Source organism: Capra hircus, chromosome 16 (genome assembly GCF_001704415.2).
Source record: "Capra hircus breed San Clemente chromosome 16, ASM170441v1, whole genome shotgun sequence".
Classification (NCBI taxonomy): Eukaryota; Metazoa; Chordata; class Mammalia; order Artiodactyla; family Bovidae; genus Capra; species Capra hircus.
In genome coordinates this window covers 39,878,761-39,902,545 of record NC_030823.1, presented here as the reverse complement: position 1 = coordinate 39,902,545, position 23,785 = coordinate 39,878,761, and the positions used below count along the sequence as shown (strand labels likewise).

Here is a 23,785-nt window from a genome sequence, read left to right as displayed (position 1 = left end):
CCCTGGTGGCTTAGCTGGTAAAGTATCCACCTGCAGTGCTGGAGATCTGGGTTCGATTCCTGGGTTGGGGAGATCCCCTGGAGAGGGAATGGCTACCCACTCCAGTATTCTGATGTGGAGAATTCCATGGACTCCATAGTCCATGGGGTCACAAAGAGTTGAACACGACTGAGCGACTTTCACTTTTTCCAGAGTGAGGAATAGGCCTCCATGTACGTATATTTTTTAAGACAGTAAAAAAAACCAAAATCACCATTGACCTTTCATAGTAGGCCTAGTAGTAAACTAGTAACCTTGGTGTTAATGAGGGAAATCTCTTCATATTTGAGTCGTAGGCATTTTGCTGTTTACTGGCTCGAGCCTTAAAGAAAATAAAGAAAAATCCATTTATAAAAAGAAAGATTGATAACTGCATCTAAAATTTCTTACTTTTTTTTTTTAAACTGTGCGATGCTTATAATTAATGCAACTGGATATTGAACAAATGTATCAGAGCTGGTGTTGGCATATGACTGCTGTCCCCATGGTTACCTCAGGGCATTTGCCTCTCTTATCCACCTCTACTGCCCTTCCTTGCTGCCCTAGGGAGAGCTGAATTCTTCCTCAGAAACTTGTCTTCTGAGACTTTAGTTAGTTCTTTGAAATATATTTGTTTGTGGGAAATCGTTGTTTTGAGGCCCAAGTTTTTAGGAAGAGATCCGTTAGAGCCAGAATGGGTGATCAAGTTCAATGATACCATTTTTTTCCTCTCTCCCTCCTGAAAAGATAAAGGGGTTATTTTTCTGTGTCAGATACATCTGTATATGGGCTTATGAGCTGACTCTGAAGTTAGCTTCTAAAGAAGAATTGCCAAAGTATCTCAAGAAAGTTTTGCAGAAGGGTTTCTGTTTTGTTAAGTACACCAAATAACAAGTGCATAGTTTGTAGCGTTTTAATGAAAAAATTTCCCTGTATTTCGTTTTCGAGGATTTAATTTTAAGTGGCAGCACATACAAGGACCCCTTTTTCTTTAAGGTGCAATATGCTTTTTTTGCCTCCTGGTTATTCGGAAAAACCTTATGGGATTCAGCAGTCAACTTTCATTCATTTGCTTAAAAAAGAAAATCTTGAAAACCAATCCTTTAAAATATTTCATTACTTGGGAAAGCCTGCTTATCAGCCCCCCACCCCTGCCCCCAACTTTGATGAATCACTTTCCACCTGTGTAGAGGAATCCTTCTTAAGGATCATTAAAAGTAATTCCTTCTTTCCTGCCTCCCTCCTTCCTTCCTTTCTCCTTTCCTTCCCTAGGTAATACTTTCTTGATGACCTTATTTTATTTCCTTCAATTCTAAAAGACTTTGTCTTGTTACGTGCCAGTGGGTTGTTCTGTGAAATTCCATAAGGTTTGCTTGGAGTGTGTTTCTTGTTAAAATATTTAATCCAATTAATTCATCTGTGAAACTTACTCTCCACATGTACAGTCAAGCTCCATGATCTAGGCCTACGTGAAGTGAGTAATTACTTTTCTTCTCCAAAAGATCACTTTGCGTTTACATTTGCTCTTTAATGCATCTGCCCATGTGAGGTTTGTCTAGTATGCATTACAGTGGTTAAAGAACAGGAAATAGTCCTAGAATCAAAGCTTGCAGAGGGGTCATTTGCCTTTGAGTTCAATGACTCCCGTGTGTTTGGAATTGTTTTACATAAGTCCATGTCTTAATGAGGGCAGGTCTGAATTTTTTGCATATGCTTTTTCTTTCATTTTTTTTTCAAACATAGTTTGTGCTTAAACTTAATTTCTAAGTATTTCAAAAGCTTTGAGTTAATCCCCTCAAGCCACTGATTGATTTAAACCAACTCAGAGAGGATGGAGAGATGAATATAATGAAAGAGCAACAAATACTCTTAGGCGTTTAAATAAACTAAGCAAGAGGGAAGGTTTTTAATGCTGAAATACTTAAATGATAGCATTTAGCTAGTCATTTGCCTTGCAAAAAGGAATTGCAAAAAAATAACTGGTTTCTTTCACCGTTACATGTAATTACTACTCAAGATAACTGCGAAGGTAAATAGTACTATCATCTCCCTTTCGAATGCTGAGAGGAATATACATATAAAGCAGTCCTTGGGAGTCTGTCTACCTCTCCTTCCAGCTTGCTAGTGAGAATGGATAGATGAGAACAAACTGATGCTGCAGAAACTATAAGAATATGTAGCTCTGAGTCTTGAGGGAAGGAACCATGCAAAGTTTAAATGTCAGTTATTGAACCATTCTGGTGAAGAAGATTTGCCCTGTTATCAATTAACTGAAGGTACTAGATATGTAGGAAAAGCATGTGATATTTTCAGTAGAGTTACAGAATTACTTTTATTCTGTATTTGCCCTTAATTTTTATGCCCTTGAACAGAAACATGATAGGAATGGCTTGCCTGTGTTTTCCATTTACAGTTACTTAGATGAGAAATGTAAACCTGAAAGGGGAGACTTCTAGAATGTACAAACACATTAGAGGGGCTTCATTCCATATTGCTGTTAGATGCATTTTCTTAGGAAAAAAGAGTCCCTCCCCTCCAGCAAATCAACAGTATATTGTATGGCTGAGAGATTTGCCTTTGTTGTATTGACCTAGATTAAACCACCAGTAATTAGTATCTTGACATTTACTCTTAAGCCAAAAGATAACATGTTCCAGTTGCCAGGTCATTGCTGACTCTTTGCAACCCCATGGTCTGTAGCCTGCCAGGCTCCTCTGTCCATGGGATTTTCCAGGCAAGAAGATTGGAGTGGGTTGCCATTTCCTTCTCCAGGGTGTTCCCAACCCAGGGATTGAACCTGTGTCTCCTTCATTGGCAGGCGGATTCTTTACTTTTGAGCCACTAGGGAAGCCCAAAAGATAGAATATGTTCCTGCCAAATTGGCAGAGTTTTCAACGGGTACTGAATTATATGTAATGTCTCTGCAGAGAATTACACGTGGAAGAAAGAATCGACCCTGTGGCCCTTTTGTTTATGAGATCTGGTGGCATAGAGTCTTTGAAGAGTCCAGGACTGGGAAGGAACTTCTAGGATAGTAGATAGAGTTACCACCCCCATTCCTGCTGCTAATTTTCTTTTCTTTCCTCCCAGGAGTCTGTGCCTTCATCTTCCCCAACGGATACTCCCAAGCACAGTGTGAGGAAAATGACAAGCATGGAGGACCTGAAGGGGACCCACTCCGAGGGGCTGATCATGATGCCTCCTGCTGGAATGAGTCCAGGCAGCTTGAAGAGCGAGTCTGTGCCGAGCACCTCGACCAGGCCGCAAGGGCAGCCAGCCACACCCTCTGTCGGCCGAGCTTCCAGCAGTCCAGGTAAAGGAGGAGAGAGGAGCTGCATGAGGAAGGAGGGGAAATTCATGAGACCATTGCAGGATCCTAAGGGGTGTTGCATCCCATTCAAGTAGATACTAACAAAGTGGTAGCGTGTCTTTAGTAATCATCTGATTCTGATACTGATTTAGAAAGCTTTAGAGTTTTAGGATGTAGATTAGAATTGGGTGACTTCTAAAGTAGGATAGTTGTTGTTCAGTCACTCAGTCATGTCTGACTCTGTGTGACCCTGTGGACTACAGGATGCCAGGTTTCGCTGTCCATCACCAACTTCCAGAGCTTGCTCAAACTCATGTCCATTGAGTCAATGATGCCATCCAACTGTCTTATCCTCTGTCATCCCCTTCTCCTCCTGCCTTCAATCTTTTCCAGCATCAGGGTCTTTTCCAGTGAGTTGGCTCTTCACATCAGGTGGCCAAAGTATTGGAGCTTCAGCTTCAGCATCAGTCTTTCCAGTGAGTATTCAGGATTGATTTCCTTTCAGGTTGACTGGTTTGATCTCCTTGCATTCCAAGGGACTCTTAAGAGTCTTCTCCAGCACCGCAGTTCAAAGGCATCAGTTCTTTGGTGCTCAGCCTTTTTTATTGGCCAGCTCTCACATCTGTACCTGACTACTGGAAAAACCATAGCTTTGACTATATGGACCTCTGTAGGCCAAGTAATGTCTCTGCTTTTCAATATGCTGCCTAGGTTGGTCATAGTTTTCTTCCAAGGAGCAAGCGTCTTTTAATTTCATGGCTGCAGTCACCATCTGCAGTGATTTTGGTGTCCAAGAAAATAAAACCTGTCACTGTTTTCCCCATCTATTTGCCATGAAATGGTGGGACCGGATGCTTTGTTTTTTGAATGTTGAGTTTTAAGCCCGCTTTTTCACTCTCCTCTTTCACCTTCATCAAGAAGCTCTTTAGTTTTTCTTTGCTTTCTGCCATAAGCATGGTGTTATCTGCATATCTGAGGTTATTGATATTTCTCCTGGCAATCTTGATTCCAGCTTGTGCTTTATCCAGTCTGGCATTTCACATGATATACTCTGCGTACAAGTTATAAGCAGGATGTCAATATATAGCCTTGACGTACTCCTTTTCCAATTTTGAACCAGTCTGTTGTTCCATGTCTGGTTCTAACTGTTGCTTCTTGACCTGCATACAGGTTTCTCAGGAGGCCAGTAAGGTGGTCTGGTATTCCCATCTCTTTAAGAATTTTCCAGTTTGTTGTGAACTACTCAGTCAAAGGCTTTAGCATAATCAATGAAGCAGAAGTAGATGTAAGATTAAATTAGTAAAATATAGGGACTTCCCTGATGGGCCAGTGGTTAAGAATCTTCTTTGCAATGCAGGGGATGTGGGTTTGATCCTTGGGCAGGGAACTAAGATCCCACATGCCTAGAATCAACTAAGCCCACATGCAAGTACTCAGCCCATAGGCTTTGGAGCCCAAGCACCACAATGAGACAGACCTGGAGCAGCAATTAAAGCTCTCACATGATGCAACGAAAGATTCTGTGTGATGCAATGAAGATCCTGCATGCTGCTAAGACTCAACACAGCCAAATAAATAAATTAAAAAAAAATGAGTTTAAGAACAAACCAAATAGTAAAATGCAGTATAAATAAAGAGATTTAGGTAGTCTCTAAGGGCTTGTCAAGATAGTTGCCACCAGATGGTGGTAGTATACCTGGAGTAATTCCTGCATCCTTCGACATGTCCTTGTGAGTGACCTTTTAGACACTATCCCTTCAAGTCACTGGTTAATTCTGGAGAAATAAAAATCCTGAAGAAAAGGTAATAGCAGAAATACCATAAGTAACCATTTTTGAAAGACATGGACCACCCAGTTATTGGTGTGCTTCTCTTGAATTTGACAGCCATTCCAGATGAGAGTCTTGATTTTGACCTTTTGGTTTTTCCAGATAGTGTGGGTTGGATAAGTGAGGTGTTGCTTCAAGAAATTTGGGAAGCAGAATATGATTTACCACCAGAATCCATTGATGAAGTCAGTCCAGTGTGGTTGAACTTTGAGAGATGTGGGATGTTAACTGAGGGCTATGTTGGATGGATATAAAGAATAGTTAATCCCTTGTGGTACCTTATTGTCTCAGAGGGGACAGCAAAAGGGTTTATGGTTACGTTGATGATTCAAGGAGATTGTTGTAATCCTCATCAGAAGACTGGGTATTGAACATTTACTACATGCCAGACATCATGGCACATTTTTTCATAAATGTTTGCAGTTTATCCTCATGATACTCCTATAGGGTTTTATTTTTATCCCCATGTTATAGATGAAGAGACCCAGAATTTTTGAACCAGTAACCAAGAGACCCAGAGAGATTGAGTAACTTGCCCATAGTCATGTCAATGTACATGGTAAACGGTAGTATGAATCTAGGCAGTCTATCTCCCGAGCCAGAAGTCTTAACCTGCATGCTATCAACTAATCTGTATACACAGTGGACACTCATAGCATGGGGTAGGCAGTGGGGCAACCTGGGTGCATACGTAAGGCCAGTCAGTACATGAATCTTCTGTTGTTCTGATAATAGTGATGACTAGGAATTGAGGCTAAAGGTAGGTGGGCCAGCAGTAAAGAATCTACCTGCGATGCAAGAGACGTGGGTTAGATCCCTGGCTCAGGAAGATCCCCTGGGGAAGGAAATGGCAACCAACTCCAATAATCGTGCCTGGGAAATCCCATGGACAGAGGAGCCTGGCAGGCTACAGTCTATGGGATCGTGAAAGAATCAGACATGACTTAGCGACTGAACAACAACAGTACATATATTTGGAAGCCTATTAGGAAGCGATTTGGAATTTTTTTAAATTAATTTCTATTGGAGTATAGTTGCTTTACAATGTTGTATTAGTTTCCACTGTACATCATAGTGAATCAGCTTTATGTATACATATATCCCCTCTGTTTTGGATTTCCCTCCCATTTAGGTCACCACAGAGCACTGAGTAGAGTTCCCTTAGCTATACTGTAGGCTCTTCCTGGGGTGTTTTATAGAAAGATCTCTTTCCTGACCATATTTTGCCTCCCAAATTGCTGTTTGTTTCTGGAATTCTGTCTGTGATTAAGATGGGGTTAAGGCAGTGGTTTTTATATTGCTTCTATATCCCTAGGATTCCATGACAACACTTGGGAATTATGAAGCCCTTTGTTCCTGTCCCTTATCCCCTTCTAAGAGATCAGCTCTACTTTTGTCTCTTTCATTTATTTATCCATACAGTAACGAGGCAAGAGCTAATTTAATTAGTGCCTGCCTAATCTAGGTGTTCAGTGTTTTGTTCTCCTATATAGTAACAAGCTATTAGACATAGTTCCTGCTACCTTGTGAATGATATGAGAAAGCCAATAAGCATCTAAATAAGGACAGATTAAGATAAATTAAAAGTAGAGACATTACTTTGTCAACAACGGTCCATCTAGTCAAGGCTATGGTTTTTCCAGTGGTCATGTATGGATGTGAGAGTTGGGCTGTAAAGAAAGCTGAGTGCCGAAGAATTGATGCTTTTGAACTGTGATGCTGGAGAAGACTCTTGAGAGTCTCTTGGACTGCAAGGAGATCCAACCAGTCCATCCTAAAGGAGATCAGTCCTGGGTGTTCATTGGAAGGACTGATGTTGAAGCTGAAACTCCAATACTCTGGCCACGTGATGTGAAGAGCTGACTCATTTGAAAAGACCCTGATGCTGGGAAAGATTGAGGGCAGGAGGAAAAGGGGACGACAGAAGATGAGTTGGTTGGATGGCATCACTGACTCAATGGACATGGGTTTGGGTGGAGTTAGTGATGGACAGGGAGGCCTGCCTGGCGTGCTGCGGTTCATGGAGCTGCAGAGTCGGACATGACTAAGCGACTGAACTGAGAATGGTAAGAGGGAAAGAACAGAGAAGGAGAGAGGAGGGTGTTTCTGTGGGCAAGACTTCAGACAGTGAAGAGCCTGGCACATGGGGCAAAACAAAGACCAGTGAGCTGGCAGCTTCATGGTGGAGAATGGGTTGAGATGAGATTGGAAAAGTAGGCAGTGGGCTTTTTATGCAGGACTTTCAAGGGATTTAGGAGAGTTTCACAGAAAGAACTGTGGATTAAACTCAGTCATCAAAGCATATAAAGGATGGGAATGTTTGGTCTCAGTCATTTTTTTAAGGATTACTGAGGTATTTTGTGAGCAGAATGGTTTTGTGATGCAGACTGGAATGGAATGGGTATGTTGGAGGGGAGTTCATGGTGGTCTAGGCAAGAATGGTGGTGGTTTGGGTTAGATGGTGCTAGTGAAAATGGTTACATGTGATATTTGTTTGGAAATGGTTACGTGTGATATTTGCTGTGGAAAATTTTGTAAACCTTTGGGTAACATCATCTCTATGCAAGACCCTGTGGGATATCCTTGGGAGGGATGCATGTTAAGTCCTTTTAGTCATAAGCCCTTTAGCCTCTGTTATTGTCTCGGGACCTCAGTGAAACGCTGGGAGGATGTGGCCTGGTTTGTGCCTACGTGCAGGGGGCAGGTAGGCAATGTCCAGCACATGGAGCGTTGAGGAGGGAGGTCTTGGTGCCAGAGTCGAGACTGATCTAAACGTTTTCCAAAGACAGAATGAACATTTTGGAGCTGTTTAGTTTCTTTCTGGACCAGCCCCTTCTGAGTCCCATCTTCTTCATTGTCTCCCTTTCCTTGGTTCCATGTAGAAGACCATGTGTGTCTGCTGGATTGCATTGTTGTCGATCTCCAAGACATGGACATCTTTGCTGCAGAGAGACACCCACGAGAGTATTCCAGGGTCTCAGAAAACAGCAGTGGAGACCTGATCTTCCCCTCCTATTTCGTGCGACAGACAGGAGGAAGCCTCTTGACCGAGCCCTGTAGGCTGAAATTGCAGGTGGAAAGGAATTTGGACAAGTGAGTGGTTTATTTTCAAATAACTATCTATTGTAAGTAGAACTGTGATAGCTTGGAAATCAGTGCTGTTACGTCTGGAAGGGCATGGGAATTCTCTTACATTTTCGTCTATGTAACAAATATGTGTTGAGTCCCTACCATCTGCTAGACATGAGGGCTCCTATGATGAAAGAAAAAACTTCTGCCTATATGGAGCTTGCATTTCGTTGAGGGATATGGGAAGGTAAGTATATGATTCTAATTTCGTGTTTGATTCGATTTTAAACTGTATTGTAGGATGACAGTAGGTGCCTTAGAAACAAAGAGTAAGGGACCTGAATTTAGCATGGATTTCAATGGCAGAAGGGAGGTAGTGATGGCACGGAAGAAGTATTTGAAAGAAATGTCATTTGGATTCTGTGTTTCAAATACAATAGATTCTGGACCTGCTATTGAAATTTACCCTGGAGCTCCACTGAACCAGAGTAACTGTTTAGATGCTACTTTGCCCATTTTACTCCAATTAGCCATCTGAAAATGCTCCATAAAGACCATTGAACTAACTGTAATTTCCTTCTTAATTGGCTTCAAAGCACAGGATGCTTAATTTCTGTAGTTTGGAGCATGGCCTCAGTTAATTCTATATCTGACTGGGAAACTTACTGAAAAGGAATGCACTCAGACCCTATCTGAGACCAGCAGAAGCTGACTCTCAGGACCAAGCCTCAGGTGCATATTAACAAGGTCCTCTGGTAGTGCTTACGCTCTGCTGGCCCCAGCAGTGGACTGGGACTGCTGGTTACAGTGTGTGATGCCTGTTCAGTTTGGGGCATTAATTTTGGAGAAAGCAGCAACACTCAGATCTTAACTTCAGGGAGAAATGAGGCGTGGCTGTGAAGTAATGAAAGCAAATGATATTCATTTGCAGCATTTTGAAAAACAGTGTCACTCCTTTTCCAGAGTGTGATTTTAATCCCTCTTGGGCCACTCCCTTTGCAGTTCATCGGTCTGGGCAAGTCATTTAGTGTCACTGTTTTGTTTCTCTCTGGATTAATGATACAGCATAGCCACTCTCACTGGGATTTTTGTGTTTCATTCTTACTTGTTATTCAAGTGCTCTCTGGCTGGTGTTCAGTTATGGTTGGCATGGGCTGTATTTGATTTTACTGGCTTAGACGTCTTAAGAGGAGCTTCATTATTTATAAATTGAACGTTTTGTTTTCTTTTCAAGTAATGCTTTCCAAAAAAAAATGTACTTTACTGCTCTGCTTATCTAAACTTCACCCACTTCCATCAGTGTTTATGTGCGGGTAATTATGCCCTGTTAGCCCAGATAGAAGGGGATGACTAAACACAGGGTATCTGATCAGCTTCTCCTGCCCTGGACCTGGCAACCCAGGGGGTTCTTGGTAATCCTTTCCAGCTTTTCTTTGTTAATTGCATGACTGGTCTTTTTTCACCTGGTTGTATGAAGATTTTTCTCCGTAGACAAAGTAGTTTTTAGTATTTCTTTTCAACTGTAAATCCTGGCCCTCTGCTTTATATACTTGGAGTATAGCATCTGTAGGATCCATGATATCCACTTTACCTTTAGGAGGGTAGAGAAAAAGCTCTTCAGTGTTGGGATGAAGTATATTCCCCCTTCCCCAGGCATTTTTTTTTTTTTTTTTTTAAGATTATTTTTTGGCTGTGCTGAGGTCTGTGGTATGAGGGATCTTTAGTTGCGGCAGGCAGGATGTAGTTCCCTGAGCAGGGATCGAACCTGGGCCCCCTGCATTGGGAGCACAGAGTCTTAGCCACTGAACCACCAGGGAAGACCTCCTTGACCTGGGCATTTTCAACATCATTCCTGCCTGCCCATCTCAGCTTGAAATGAGTGACTGAGTCAGGTTTTATCCTAGTGTCCCATCTTTGCTCATTATGAAACACTGGTTCCTTTCTTTTGTTACCACTAAATGGATAAAGAGCTTGTCATTTTTTCTTTTTTATTGAAATATAGTTGTCGTACAATAATGTGTTAGTCTCAGCTACATGGTAATCTGACATTTGCACACATTATGAAATGATCTCTGCTATGAGCCTCGTAACCATCTGTTTCCACACAAAGTTACTGCAGTTATCATTGGCCATATTGCTCATGCTGTATAGTATATCCCCATGGCTTGTTTATTTTATGGCTGGAGATTTGTACCTCTTAATCCCCTTCACCTATTTTTGTACCACCCCCCACTCCTCTGTTCTCTGTACCTGTATCTTTCCCTTTTGTCTTTTTTTCTTTTTAATTGCTCTCCCAACTATAATGTGTAAGTTATTTCTGAGTCTTATGAAATTTTTCTTTATTTATCAATTAGTTAGGTCAGATTTGGGGACTTTGTAAGTGTATGTTTGGGGAGAAAAATGGCCTTTTGTAGCTGAACGATTAGACTCAGTTGTACTAACTTGCTTCACTTGGACTTATGAAATTTTTGTCATTGAAGGTTAGAAATTAATTGGTTGATAAGGGAGGTAGGTACATGTTAGCACTTATATTTGGGTGTGAGCTGTGTCAATGTTAAGTTCGTGATTTTTTTGTGGAAGTGACCTTTTATCTTTTTCCATAGAGAAATAAGTCATACGGTGCCAGACATATCTATCCATGGCAATCTCTCCTCAGTCCACTGTTCTCTGGATTTGTGCAAGTACAAGTTGATCCGGGGTTTGTTGGAGAACAACCTTGGAGAGCCCATAGAGGAATTCATGAGGCCTTATGATTTGCAAGACCCAAGGATTCACGTGAGTGTGACGTTCGGTTCTTCTGTAACTCTTGTGGTCTCATGATCGTCATCCTGTGTATCTGTTCCTCAGAGTCAGCTGGGGAAAGAAGATGGAGCCACAAGCAAATTAGATTTCATGACATTAACTCCATTTTTAGATTGACATCAACTATGAATTGATTGACATTTTCCTTTTCCAGACTGTTCTGAGTGGAGAAGTATACACGTGCATGTGTTTCCTCATTGATATGGTAAATGTAAGTCTGGAGCTGAAAGATCCAAAAGGAAAAGAAGGTGCTGGCTCCCTAGCCAGGTATGGCTGTGATTATATGGTTTTACTATCAGTGATGGTAATAGAAATCCTGTACACCTTGTGCTATCGTGTAAAGCAGAGTGGCAGAGTGGTGGTTCACAGCTGAATGTGGTCTGCCTGTAAGATGCTTTTTGGTTGGTCTGCACAATGCTTTTTAAATGTTTAAATTCATCTATCACTCAGGACAGCTGAGGTTATGCTGTGATAACAGGCACTCCAAAATACCAGTGACTTAGAAGAGTAACAATGTTTTTCTCCTCCTGTTTCGTGTCCATTATGGGTCTTGGACTGCTCTGCTCACTGCAGTTACCCTGGCTGACAGAGCAGCTTCCTGTGCCAGAGAGAAGAGCCCTTGAGTGGTCTTGAATGGCAGTGAGATCCTGGTAAGCCCCGAGGGGCTAGAACATGGTCCCACGTGAGTGCAGAGTCAGAAAGCAGTCTCCCTGTGTCTGTATCGAGGGAGTCCAGAGCTGTCTGGTGAACACCGATGTTGGTGGCCTCACTGGCCAGAATTAGTGAATTGTACATGAAAAAGTTTGGATTTCAGCTTCCTTTGAAGAACTGTAAGTTTTGGCAGCAGAGGGCCAGTGTTCTCAATGAGAAGCATCTGGGAGCTGAGTGGAAGCTTGGGCGGCTTTTAGATAAGGCATGTGCTCACCCAGCAGTTCACTAACTGATGTCTTCTTGGTGACTATAGACCAGGAATTTGTGATTACTGGTATAGAACCCTCAAGAGTGCATTGTATTTTCACACTTGACGACATTTTCATCTCTTGACAGTCAAGTAAAGTTGAGCAGATATTACTCCTGTTCTCCAGATAGTTTTTGACGAGTGTAAGATCACATGACTGGAAAAGTGGTTCCGTATTCGAAAACAGGACTTGAAGGCTAGTAATTTTTCTATGGGACACGCTCTGTCTTCTGTTTTGTTTTTCCTTAAAAATTCATCCAGGTGTCTAACTCAACTAATGAGAACATGATGTGGTGAAGTTGGGGTCCCAGATTGATTATCTTGTGAACCAGCAGTTTTTTCTGATGACTGGTTATGCCACTTTCTTCCAATATAGGGTAATTCTGTCTGGATTGTCATGATGGTACTGAGTGGTTAAGAGCTGCCCATTGCAGCTCTACCTGTTATTTAAAAAATGGCAGTTGCAGATGCATTTTCTGTTGGTAGATGAACTGCATTACTTCTCTCCATGGAAAGTGTTATTGCTGTGGTGGTTCCCAGGAACTTCTTGCATAAACATTCAGCAGACTGTGGAGAGAGACTCTTCCAAGCAGGCCAGGAGTTGACAGATGAAGGACTAAAGGGACCCTCACCCTTGGGGATTATTACGAATATATAGTCTTAGTAAACTTAGGTGAGGAATGAGAATGCTAACGAACCAAGCATGCAACAGATATGTGGTATTATTATTCCCCATGAAGTTCCCAGGACAAGAGTGTCTCCTTAGAAAAGGAAAAGAAGGTACAAGGCAAGGTGACACTTTGATCCATTTTGTGGAGACTGTTAAAATCAGTGACAGATCTCAGAGTGAAGTTATCTCCTTCATAGAACTTAGGCATATTTATGGTTTTGTTCTTTTATCTTAAACATATGTAATTTTGTAAAATGGAAGCGTTCAACGTCTTGACTGTTTTCTCCCATAGATTTGACTTCAAGAAGTGTAAACTGCTCTATGAGAGCTTTTCCAACCAAACCAAGTCCGTTAACTTGGTTTCCCATTCAATGATGGCTTTTGACACCCGCTCTGCTGGGCAGAAGACCAGTCCTGGTGTGACCAACGTGTTCACCTGCATCTTTCAGCCCTCTAAAAGCAGCAGCACCACCCAAGGCTCCATTCAGATCGAACTGCACTTCAGGTGGGAGATCCAGACCCTGACCTTGCCTTTCTTTATCATGCCATATGCCCTTTTGTGGCCTGTGGGCCAACACCATGTAGGCTTTAGAGCATCAAAGGACTGAGCAATCTTTGAGAAATAAATAATGGCTTATTAGTGCAGTGTACTCTATATTGAATGTTCCTGCAACCATGCAGTTTCGCTGACTGGCCAAAAGATGTCTCTGTTGCCTTAAGGAAAGTAGTTAGGATGAAACCAGATTCTTAAAATCAACCTCCCTATCAGATGTGTGTACACGTGCATGCCCAGTCCCTAAGTTGTGTCCAGCTCTTTGCGACCCCATGGACTGTACCCTGCCAGGCTCCCCTCTCCATGGGATTCTCTTGGCAAGAATACTGTAGTGGGTTGCCATTTTCTCTTTCAGGAGATCTTCCCCACCCAGGAATTGAACCTGTGTCTCCTGCATTGGTAGGTGGATTCTTTAGCACTGTGCCACCTGGGAAGCACCCCCATCAGCTGTAGACTTTTAATATGTAAAGTGACTTGGGGAAGGAAGGAATTATACTCATGTAAGGGGAGAAAGTCTTTTGGTCTATAGAAATAATAGAAGGGAAGTGGTGTTGACTTACATTATCGAGTTATCTGTGCAGGTCTTAATGACTAACTTCTCCTTGTAAAACGAGCTTTAGCCTCCTTGAACTAGATTATGTTTTTCTTCTTGGTATAATGGGAGGCACTGTTGTGTGTGAAAAAAGCATCGGTTTTGGGATCACATAGATCTGGGCTCAAAACCTTCATCTACCACTTCCTAGTAATGTGTCCAAGGACAAGTCTTTTCATCTCCTTCACCTGCATTTTCATCTACTATAAAATAAGAAAGTTACTGTACTTGGAGGTATACAGTTTAAGAAGGAGGTGATAATTAAGAGGCAGAGTGCCAAAGAATCGATGCCTTCAAAACTATGGTGCTGGAGAAGACTGTTGGAAGTCCCTTGGACAGCAAGGTGATCAAACCACTCCATTTTAAGGGAAATCAACCCTGAATACTGGTTGGAAGGACTGATGCTGAAGCTCCAGTATTTTGGTTATCTGATGTGAACAACTGACTGATTAGCAAAGACCCTGATGCTGGGAAAGATTGAGGGCAGGAGGAGAAGGGGGCAACAGAGGATGAGATGGTTGGATGACATCACTGACTCAGTGGACATGAATTTGGGCAAACTCTGGGAGATGGAGGTGGACAGAGGAGCCTGGTATGTTACAGTCCATGGGGTCACAAAGAGTTGGATATGACTGGGTGAGTGAACAACAACAATAATTAAACATCGCTTTGCTGACAAAAATCCGTGTAGTCAAAGCTATGGTTTTTCCAGTAGTCATGTATGGATGTGAGAGTTGGACCCTAAAGAAGGCTGGGCAGCAAAGAATTGGTGCTTTTGAATTGTGATGCTGGAGAAGACTCTTGAGAGCCTCCTGGACATCAAGGAGATCAAACTAGTCAATCCTAAAGGGAATCAGCCCTAAATATTCATTGAAAGTACTGATGCTGAAACTGGAGCTCCAGTATACTTTGGCTATCTGATGCCAAGGGGCAACTCACTGGAAAAGATCCTGATGCTGGGAAAGATTGAAGGCAAAAGATGAAGGGGGAGGCAGAGGATAAGATGGTTAGATAGCATCATAACTCAGTGGACATGAATTTGAGCAAACTCTGGGAGATAGTGAAGGACAGAGGAGCCTGGAGTGCTTAAACCATGGGGTTGAAAAGAGTTGGATACTACTTTAGCAACTGAACAACACTAACATATAATTAAACAAGATATTCTGGCTACTGCTTGGCATAGATGAGAGCTGTTATGATTATTCCTGATGTAGCTTATGTTATTTTATGATACACTACTGTAAAATTTTTTGACTAAGTGGGCATAGACCTGAAAACTGAAAAGTTAGGTACGATTGATAGAAATTCAAAAGGTGACCTTTGGAACTGGTGTCAGTTTCATTCTATTAGTGCTAATGCCAGCAGATAAGTTGTAATTATATAAACCAGTGAGTAAAAAGGCTGGGAAAAGCTTCTTGGTTAGGCAAGAGAGGAAAAAAAAAAACTTACAAAATTGTACTTTTATTTGTATATGTGTGACATTTCAGTGTGCTGTTCAGTGAATTCCTCAGGGTTGAGTTTTCCTAGGGAGGGGTCGTGATCTCCATATGTGTTTAGGAATTCTGCCAGTTAGATATTTAAACTTTTGCATGAGCTTTTAAAACATTGTATTAATTATCTTATTTTTGGTTGCACTGGGTCTTCGTTGCTGCGTATGGGCTTTCTCTAGCTGCCATTGGGGCTAGTAGTTGCTCTGGGGCTAGCCGCTGTTGACTGCAGTGAGCGGGCTTCTCACTGCGGTGGCTTCTCTTGTTGTGGAACGTGGGCTGGAGGCGTTTGGGCTTCTGTGGTTGTAGCACAGGGCTTCGGTAGTTGTGGCTCGCCAGCTCTAGGGCTTGAGCTCAGTAGTTATGGTGCACAAGCTTCGTTGTCAAGTGTCATGTAGAATCTTTCTGGATCAGGGATTGAACTGTGTACCCTGCATTGGCAGGTGGATTCTTCTTCACTGTACTGTCAGGGAAGTCCTTGGCGTGAACTTTAAAACAGTTTAGTAATGGGAATGCTAGTTGCCTCTTACTGAGCCTTACCAAGGGCCAGGCACTTTACTTGCCTTTAACTTAATTCTCACAAGTTTGTCCAGTGGGTGACTTCTTCCCCATTTTACAGATACAGGTATAGAAGCTTGGAGGGGGTTAAGTAACTCTTCTGAGGATACACAGCCAGTAAGTGAAGTAGTCAGAACTCAGGCTTGGGCCTCTGATTTTAAAGCCTGTGTCTTGTCTAACAGTTGTCAAGCCCACCACATTTTAGTGACTGGGCTGGTGGCAGTCAGATGATAAGCTGGCTGTGATTTGCAGTGCCTTTGTTGGAAGATGATGTTTATTTGAACAGGAGGCTTGCATACATTTGGTCCATCTGCTGAAACAGTTTCTTTTTTCAGTTTGCTTTGTTATTGAACTGGCTTCCTCAATATCGACTAGTTGTCCCACCTATTATATTTTTAATATACAAGAAGCCTTAAAATATTAATAAATTTATATACTAAAGATGTATAATTTCTCAGAGGCTAATAATAAAAGTCGTCCACCTTGGTTTTTCTAACAGAAATACCGTTGTTAGTGAGAGGGTTAAAATGTTCTCTTGATTGGAACTTTTGAACGCTTTCTGTGTCTCAAGAAGAATTGCTCTTCTGTTGGGATTTTGTGTGTCAAATATAAATCACTTTACAGTGTTTAAAGGCTTGAAATATTTTCCAGAAAAGGGATCAGACATACTTTGACTTTCCAGTTAGTTCATAGCGCTGACGATCTGTGTTCAAAATGGGGTGGAAAAATTTTACTGAGGGTGACATTTTTTCTCTATTACAAAAGGGTAAAGTGTTTCTGTGAAAAATGCTGTGTCTGTATGAAGGAGACATGCACCACAGTGCCCTTTTTCTAGGGGCAGAGAGCCAGGTTTAGGAGAAACAAGAGGCTAGAGAAGCCAGCCTTAAAAAATCTCTGAATCAGCTTTTCCTGAATAGAAGCCCCTTTTAGGGCTGTGAAGCAGGTATGTGTAGTAGTCAGAGCCCCAGAATTGATTTTGGGCTCACAGAACAGAGTTCAACCCTGAAAATTATAGGGGCGTCCCTGCCCATTTTTCTTGTCTTGCCCATCTCTGCCCACTATATACTGACAGTGCCTGGCCCTGACCACACCTTGGCTTGAAGCCAGGCCTGGAGTCCTTCTAGGGTTTTCACCTCAAATATAGAATTGAGGGTAATGATGGCAACAAAACCAGTACCCCCTCCCCTCTCTTGCAGCTCTACTTCTAGGGTGCTTGGGGTGTCAGCCACAGTAAACATCATCTTATTTGTCCTCCCTCTTTGGCTAAAAGATCTGGGTTCTCAGGCTAGTTCCAGCTAGAGAAACCATCATGTACTAGTATGTAAATTTGGTGTTTATAAAGAAGTGATCTTAGCGTTGAAAAAAGAGTGCCTGCCTCACTGACCTTTTAGAAACAGCCTGTAGTGGAGGGAACTGACATTTATCAGACCTGTTACATGCCTGGTGCTTTCTCTCTTACTGTTTTATTATTGCTCGGTTTATAAATGAGAAAACAGAAGATAAATATATGATATTTATATGTGGAATCTGAAAAAAATGGTACAAATGAACTTATTTGCAAATCAAAAATAGAGTCACAGATGTAGAAAACAATTGTCTCATTACCAGGGTAAAGGGGGAGGAGTGGTAAATTGGGAGACTGAGATTGACAGGTACACACTACTGTATATAAAATAGGTAACTAGTGAGGACTTAGTATATAGCACAGGGAACTCTACTCAATACCTTGTAATGACCTATATGGGAAAAGAATCTTAAAAAAGAGAGTGGATATATGTATATGTAGAACTGATTCACTTTGTTCTACAGCAGAAACTAACATCATGTAAATCAACTGTTTTGTTATTGTTCTTTAGTTGCTAAGTCATGTCCCACTAAGTCAGGTCTGACTCTTTTGTAGCCCTCCATGCTTCTCTGTCTATGGGATTTTCCAGAGAAGCATACTAAAGTGGGTTGCTGTTTACTTCTCCGGGAGATATTCCTGACCCAAGGGTTGACCTGCTGATGGCTCAATGGTAAAGAATCTGTCTACTGATGCAGGAGATGCAGGTTTAATCCCTGGGACAGGAAGATCCCCTGGATAAGGAAATCAGCTCTACTCCTATAAAAAAAAATTTTTTTAAGTGAGAAAAGAGGCTCAGAGAAGCTAGACAACTTACCCAAGATAACACAGCTTTTAAGTGACACGATTTAAGCCCATGGTTTTTCTACTACACCAGGATTTCTCAAACTCAGCACTGGTGACGTTGTAGGTTAGATCATTCCGTGTTGTGAAGGCTGTCCTGTACATTATGGGTTGTTTAGCCGCATCCCTGATTTCTACCCACAAGATGCCTACAGGAACCCCTTCCCTTGTGACAAAAATGTCTCCAGACATTGCCAGATGATTCCCAGGGGATGGAAACACCTGAGATGGGGATGTCTGAGAACTGCAGGATGACATACTCGCTACTGCTTTCTTATAATACATTCCTTCTTGTTTAAAAATATGATTGACTTTTGAAAACATACTGAATGTTTTATTAGACTCGGGCTCAGAGTTTATTGATATCCAAATCTTAGTTTAGAAGATGCCGGAGGGCTTCCCTAGTGGCTCAGTGGTAAAGAATCCACTTGCCAATGCAGGAGACATGAGTTCGATCCCTGATCTGGGAAGATCATACATGGTGTGGAGCAGTTAAGCCCGTGTACCACAGCTATCGAGTCTGTGCTCTAGAGCCCAGAAGCAGCAACTACTGAGCCCACCTATCGCAACTGTGGAAGCCTGTGTACCCTAGAGCCCATGCTCCACAGCATGAGACACCCCCACAATGAGAAACCCAAGCACTGCAACTAGAGAGCAGCCCCTGCTTGCCGCGACTAGAGAAAAGCCCGCACAACAGCAAACGCCCAGTACAGCCATAAATAAATAAATAAAATGTAAAAAAAGGAAACGCTAGAGTATCACCTGCCCAAATTGAGTAATATATTTGCAAGTTAGTGAAATGTCATGTTCCTCTTTTTCTGTTTTATTTTTATGATCTTTTTTCTTGTAGGTCTACAAAGGATTCCTCCTGTTTCACAGTCGTTCTCAACAATCTCCGTGTGTTTCTCATATTTGACTGGCTGCTGTTGGTGCATGATTTTCTCCATACCCCCAGTGATATTAAGAAGCCAGCTAAAGTTACTCCTTTTCGCCACCGTAACTCGAGCAGCGAATCTGCTGTAATTCCCAAAACTGTGAAAAGTGGAGTAGTCACCAAGCGGTCTTCCCTTCCTGTGTCCACCGAAAGGCACCTGGAGGTCAAGGTCAACGTAACAGGTAAGTGTATGTAGTTCTTGGTTTGGATTTTAGGCTAATTTTGTGTCTTACAGTATGACTTTCCTGTTGCCTCTGCATGTTGACACGAACACTTACGTGTTTCCACGTTTTACAGACTAACAACTGTTGACATTCTTGACCTCTGTTTTCATATGGGAATTGCCTGGCCCACAGTGAAGGCTGTAAGATCTAGTCCCTCTCCTCTGACCTCCCCTAATGCATGTGCCTGGCCTGAGTACCCACCTGGGCAGTGATCTTTTTTCCCAGTGTTAAATCTGGCTTCAATTTTCTGTTTGATCTCCAGGGCCCCAACAAATGTGCCTTACTGAGTTTAGGCAAAAGTGGTATGTGAAAAATCTCAGTTTAGAAGATAAATAAATGAGGGGATTGGTGCTGGCTTTACAAAAAGAATATTTTCCTTTATAAACAGATTTACCATGGTTTTTGTTAACTAGCAGACTCTCATAGCACATCGGTACATATATGTGTATTTATTGTTATGTCTGTGATATATCCTATCTCCTGCACAGTGATTTGAAAGAAGCTGGATAGCTCATGGCATTTAAAATAGATTTAGTTTCAAAAGTTCAGTTTATACATGTTTTTTGATGAAAACAAAAAGTAAATTTTCCATGTCCATGTCCAGATGAAAACTGTGTCTATCAATTTAAAAAGCAAAAATAGTGGTCCGCATTCTTTGTAAACAACCCAGAACATATACACAGATGACCTGGTGCTCTTTGCTGCCTGACCCAACATCAGTATCTGAATCTGCTTCCTGGGAACTTAGAACAGATTGTCGCTTGGAGAAGGGGTGGTTTCCCGAGCTTCTCAGTGTCTGTTCTGCCTCCCAGGAGACCTAGCGTACAACTACATTCTAAAGAGAGAAAGTGCGTCCCAGTCTTATGCCTGTGCAGTGCTCTGTTGGCTCAGCTGCGCCTGGCCAGATCTGCAGGACCTGCTCAGGGTGTCGGCAGAATGTCGACAGACATCCTGGGCATCCGATCTTTCTGGCTGACCTGTCGGCCCCCCACCCAGTAAATGTGCTGCCTGGCTTACGACACCTGCTGCTTTCACTTCCCAGCTTTGGCCTAGTTGACGATACTGTCCTTTCCAGGCACGGAGTTTGTGGTCGTTGAAGATATATCCTGCTTCGATACCAATGCCATCATTCTCAAAGGCACCACTGTGCTCACCTACAAGCCCCGATTTGTCGATCGACCCTTTTCAGGAAGTTTGTTTGGCATTGAGGTAAGAAGTCTTTGTATTGATTGAATATTTGGCTTAAGAGAAAAGCATCTGGAGAATAATTTTACCTCCTAAACTTTCCTTCAGGGTGATAATTAATGGGACCAGAGGACCCTTGCCCTCTTCTCTTCATTTTCTCCTCACATCTACCAGGTTATTCTAATGTGTGAATTCAGGCCCCCAGGGTCAGGCTGTGAATGTGTGGAGGGACTGTACCTCCTTCTCTTAGACCCAGCCTTCCTCAGAATGTTCAAGGAAGCTCTTCCAATCCCCCTTTCCCCAACAGGCTCCTTGTCATGTCCTCTTGGTTCTGTGGGTCTAGGCCCTGGCTAATTTGTAAGGGTGAGGAAGGGGTCCTTGTTTCTCCTGCATCCTTTCTGCACATTGAGTGCTTGTCCTCACGAAGACCTAGAGCTTTCTGGTTATAGAAACGTGATACTAAAGTGTTAGGGAGTTTCCATGCTATCCTTCCAGGGATATCTGATCTATTAAAGGGCACCTCTGGAGAGTCGGCCCTGACCTCAAGGGCTGAATCTCTAATTGTGATGCTCATGGCTCTGATTCAGTCTCATGAAGGAGATAATTTGCATCGGGATGGCTTTTGTAGCCAGAAGATTACATTCTACAATATTACGCAAAAACTGCTCTGTCTCTTCTTAAGCCAGGATGTGTGGAGACAGAAGGAGAAATGAGGCAGATTATTATCTCCTCTGGCAAATATTCTTAAGTCACCGATCTCCGCTAATATTCCTCTTGTTAGCATACTAGAATATTTGGTCAGAGTTACTCATCATTTGCTTCCCATTTATAATTAAACTTTTTCATGCTCAGTTCTTTCCAGTGGTGTTTCAGAGGTTGAGGGAGCAGCGGATAGTACTTTTTTTTTCTGGTCAGAAATAGCTGAATAAAACCTGTGGAGATTTTACTTCCTTACCACTTGTATCTCTCATGTAAAGAAACCTCAGTGTGAGAGGAAGGATTTGCCTGCTAGCGTGATGTGACTTGGTCCTCAAATTGCAGTTCGTCTGCTTTCCAAGCCTCCACAATACCAGCTTTGAACGGGAAAGTTTGGTGATTGATTAATGAACTGTCAGGTACAATTGGGTTTTGTGTAGCAGACGCCCGGGAAGAAAAAAGGAAAATGGAACTTTCCTGCTCCGGAATCTTAGAAAAACTCCATGGCAAAATATTTGAGCTTCCTGGAAACTCGTTTCAGTCTTGTTCTTAAGGTGGCACAGTTGAATCTGAATTTTAAGACTACCCTAATACATCCTTGGGGGGGGAATTGTAAATAAGGCAAAATGAGCTAATGTTGAATACAGCAGGGGACCTTGGTGTCATATGCTTTTCAGTAGCTCTAGAAAATTCCAGGCTTCCCTGGTGGCTCAAATGGTAAAGAGTCTGCCTGCAGTACAGGAGACCTAGGTTTGATCCCTGGTTGGGAAGATCCCCTGGAGAAGGAAATGGCAACCCACTCCAGTATTCGAAGAGAGTTGGACATGACTGAGCGACTTCACTTTCTTTTTTCTTTCTTTAGAAAATGCCAGAAAAGAGGAAGGAGCAAGGGAGACTAAAGCGATGCTTTCTTCTTCCTCCTCTACTCTTGCTGAGCATGCAGCATAATATGGTCCTGGAATGGGCGTCCTCTGTCCCTATTCTCTCCCCATAAATACGTTTTATTTTTATTAGAACATCTCAAACATACAGAAAGTAAACAGAATAGTATAATGAACCCCTATGTACCTTTCACATAGCTTTAGTGATTAATGTATTTATTTTCACTTATGATGGTAACAACTATATTACATGAAATTAGGGAAGGGGTGGGAAAAACCACTTATCGCCACCTATCTCACCTATATAATCTCTCGACATTTTGATGTATTTCTTCCCTTATAGTTTTGGCGTAATGTTATTTTGATTGGGCTGCTTTTTCACAACCAGTATTGTAACTGTTTTCCTGCCTTTCTAGGTAGTCGTTTAAACTGTTACTTTTAAATGGCTGCAAAATACTCTGCTGAGTAGATGGGGAATATCTTGAAAACATTGATTCTCTTAATTTTATTTTTTAACTTAGCATTAAATGATGTTTCGGCGAATTTTTCTGTGTTTTGATTACTTCCTTGGATTAGTTCCCATCAAGAGTAGGATTATTGGATCAAAGGGTGTGAGATTTTCAAGTCTCTTGTTAGGTATTGCGAAACTGCCTTTCCCACGGGTGAAGCGCTGTGCTGCTGGCAGTGGGTGAGGCCACCAGCCTCACTCGTCACAGTGTTCATTTCAGTGGTTGTTAGGGTCTTTTATAGGAGAGGACTGATGCTTCCAAGATGGCCCCCTTTTCTCCTGGTGGTGGGACTCTTCCTAAATCAGACATTAGTTCACGCCATATTACATTTCATCCTCTAGGTGTTTTCGTGCCGACTGGGGAATGAGCAAGACACAGCTCTTTCAATCGTCGATCCAGTACAAATTCACGTGGAACTGGTGGGAAATTCTTCTTACCAGAATAGTTCAGGATTGATGGATGCATTCAATAGCGAAGATTTTCCTCCCATCTTAGAGGTAATGACGACAAGTCTGGATAACACACTGAGGCTCTCCCAAACACTTCCCTTTCCTTGAGCTACTTATTTACTCTGCCAGACTCAACAACAGTTCCATTACTTCAGCAAATGCAAAATACATATGACATTGTCTCTGCCCTAGAAGATCTTTGTCTTACGGAGAATGAAAGACCTTTTCATTGGTATGATCTTGAAGTTCTATGAAAGTTTACAGAAAGTGGAGTTCAACATAGTTAGGGATGATGACTGTGAGTGAAACAAAAGAAGAGTCTATCAGGAGCATAGGATGTAAATAGGCTAAGAAGGAGAGCAGTTCTGAATTAGGAAGCAGCAAAGTCAGGGGTAGAAGTGGCCCAGCAGAGCTGAGACTGAGGGAGGTCTCACTGTAAGAAGTCTGGGAACGTGAGGAGGAGGGAGAGGAGAAGCAGAGCAGGTGAAGCCAGGGCAGGACCAGTTATGACTTGGATGTTTTATTTCTTTGGTAGAGAGGGAGTAATTAATTCATAATCCATTTGAACTATAGGAGGTTTGAAAGAGAAAAGCCATTCTGATTTTTTGGCTTCAAAAAGAAAAAAAAAGGTAAAAGTAAGTAATAAATAAAGCACTATACCCAGACTTCAAGCAGACATCCCATTTTAAAGTGGTCTTGTGTTGGTGTCTGTACAGCTTTTTCCACTGGTAGCTGAATTGCTAATGACTGAGGAACATCAGATTTTTAGAAATTTTAATATAGAACTTGACTCATTTAAGGCTCTGTTTGAATAAAGGAGAGAGAAATTTTGTAAGGGGGTCAGTTGGCTTCAGAATTTAAAAAATTAAATAGAGC

General features: G+C 42.1%; 1 protein-coding gene across 5 annotated transcripts in view; it reads left to right on the top strand.

Moving 5' to 3' along the window:
* Positions 1–23,785, top strand: part of VPS13D (vacuolar protein sorting 13 homolog D) — a 266,859-nt gene that overhangs the window by 58,739 nt on the left and 184,335 nt on the right. For all 5 annotated transcript variants that reach the window (XM_018060322.1, XM_018060321.1, XM_018060319.1 and 2 more), the window contains 8 exons: positions 3,109–3,331; positions 8,040–8,250; positions 10,830–11,001; positions 11,183–11,295; positions 12,949–13,161; positions 18,882–19,147; positions 20,265–20,398; positions 22,802–22,957. In XM_018060322.1, the coding sequence (XP_017915811.1) occupies positions 3,109–3,331; positions 8,040–8,250; positions 10,830–11,001; positions 11,183–11,295; positions 12,949–13,161; positions 18,882–19,147; positions 20,265–20,398; positions 22,802–22,957 (1,488 nt within the window). The remainder of the gene's footprint in view (positions 1–3,108; positions 3,332–8,039; positions 8,251–10,829; positions 11,002–11,182; positions 11,296–12,948; positions 13,162–18,881; positions 19,148–20,264; positions 20,399–22,801; positions 22,958–23,785) is intronic.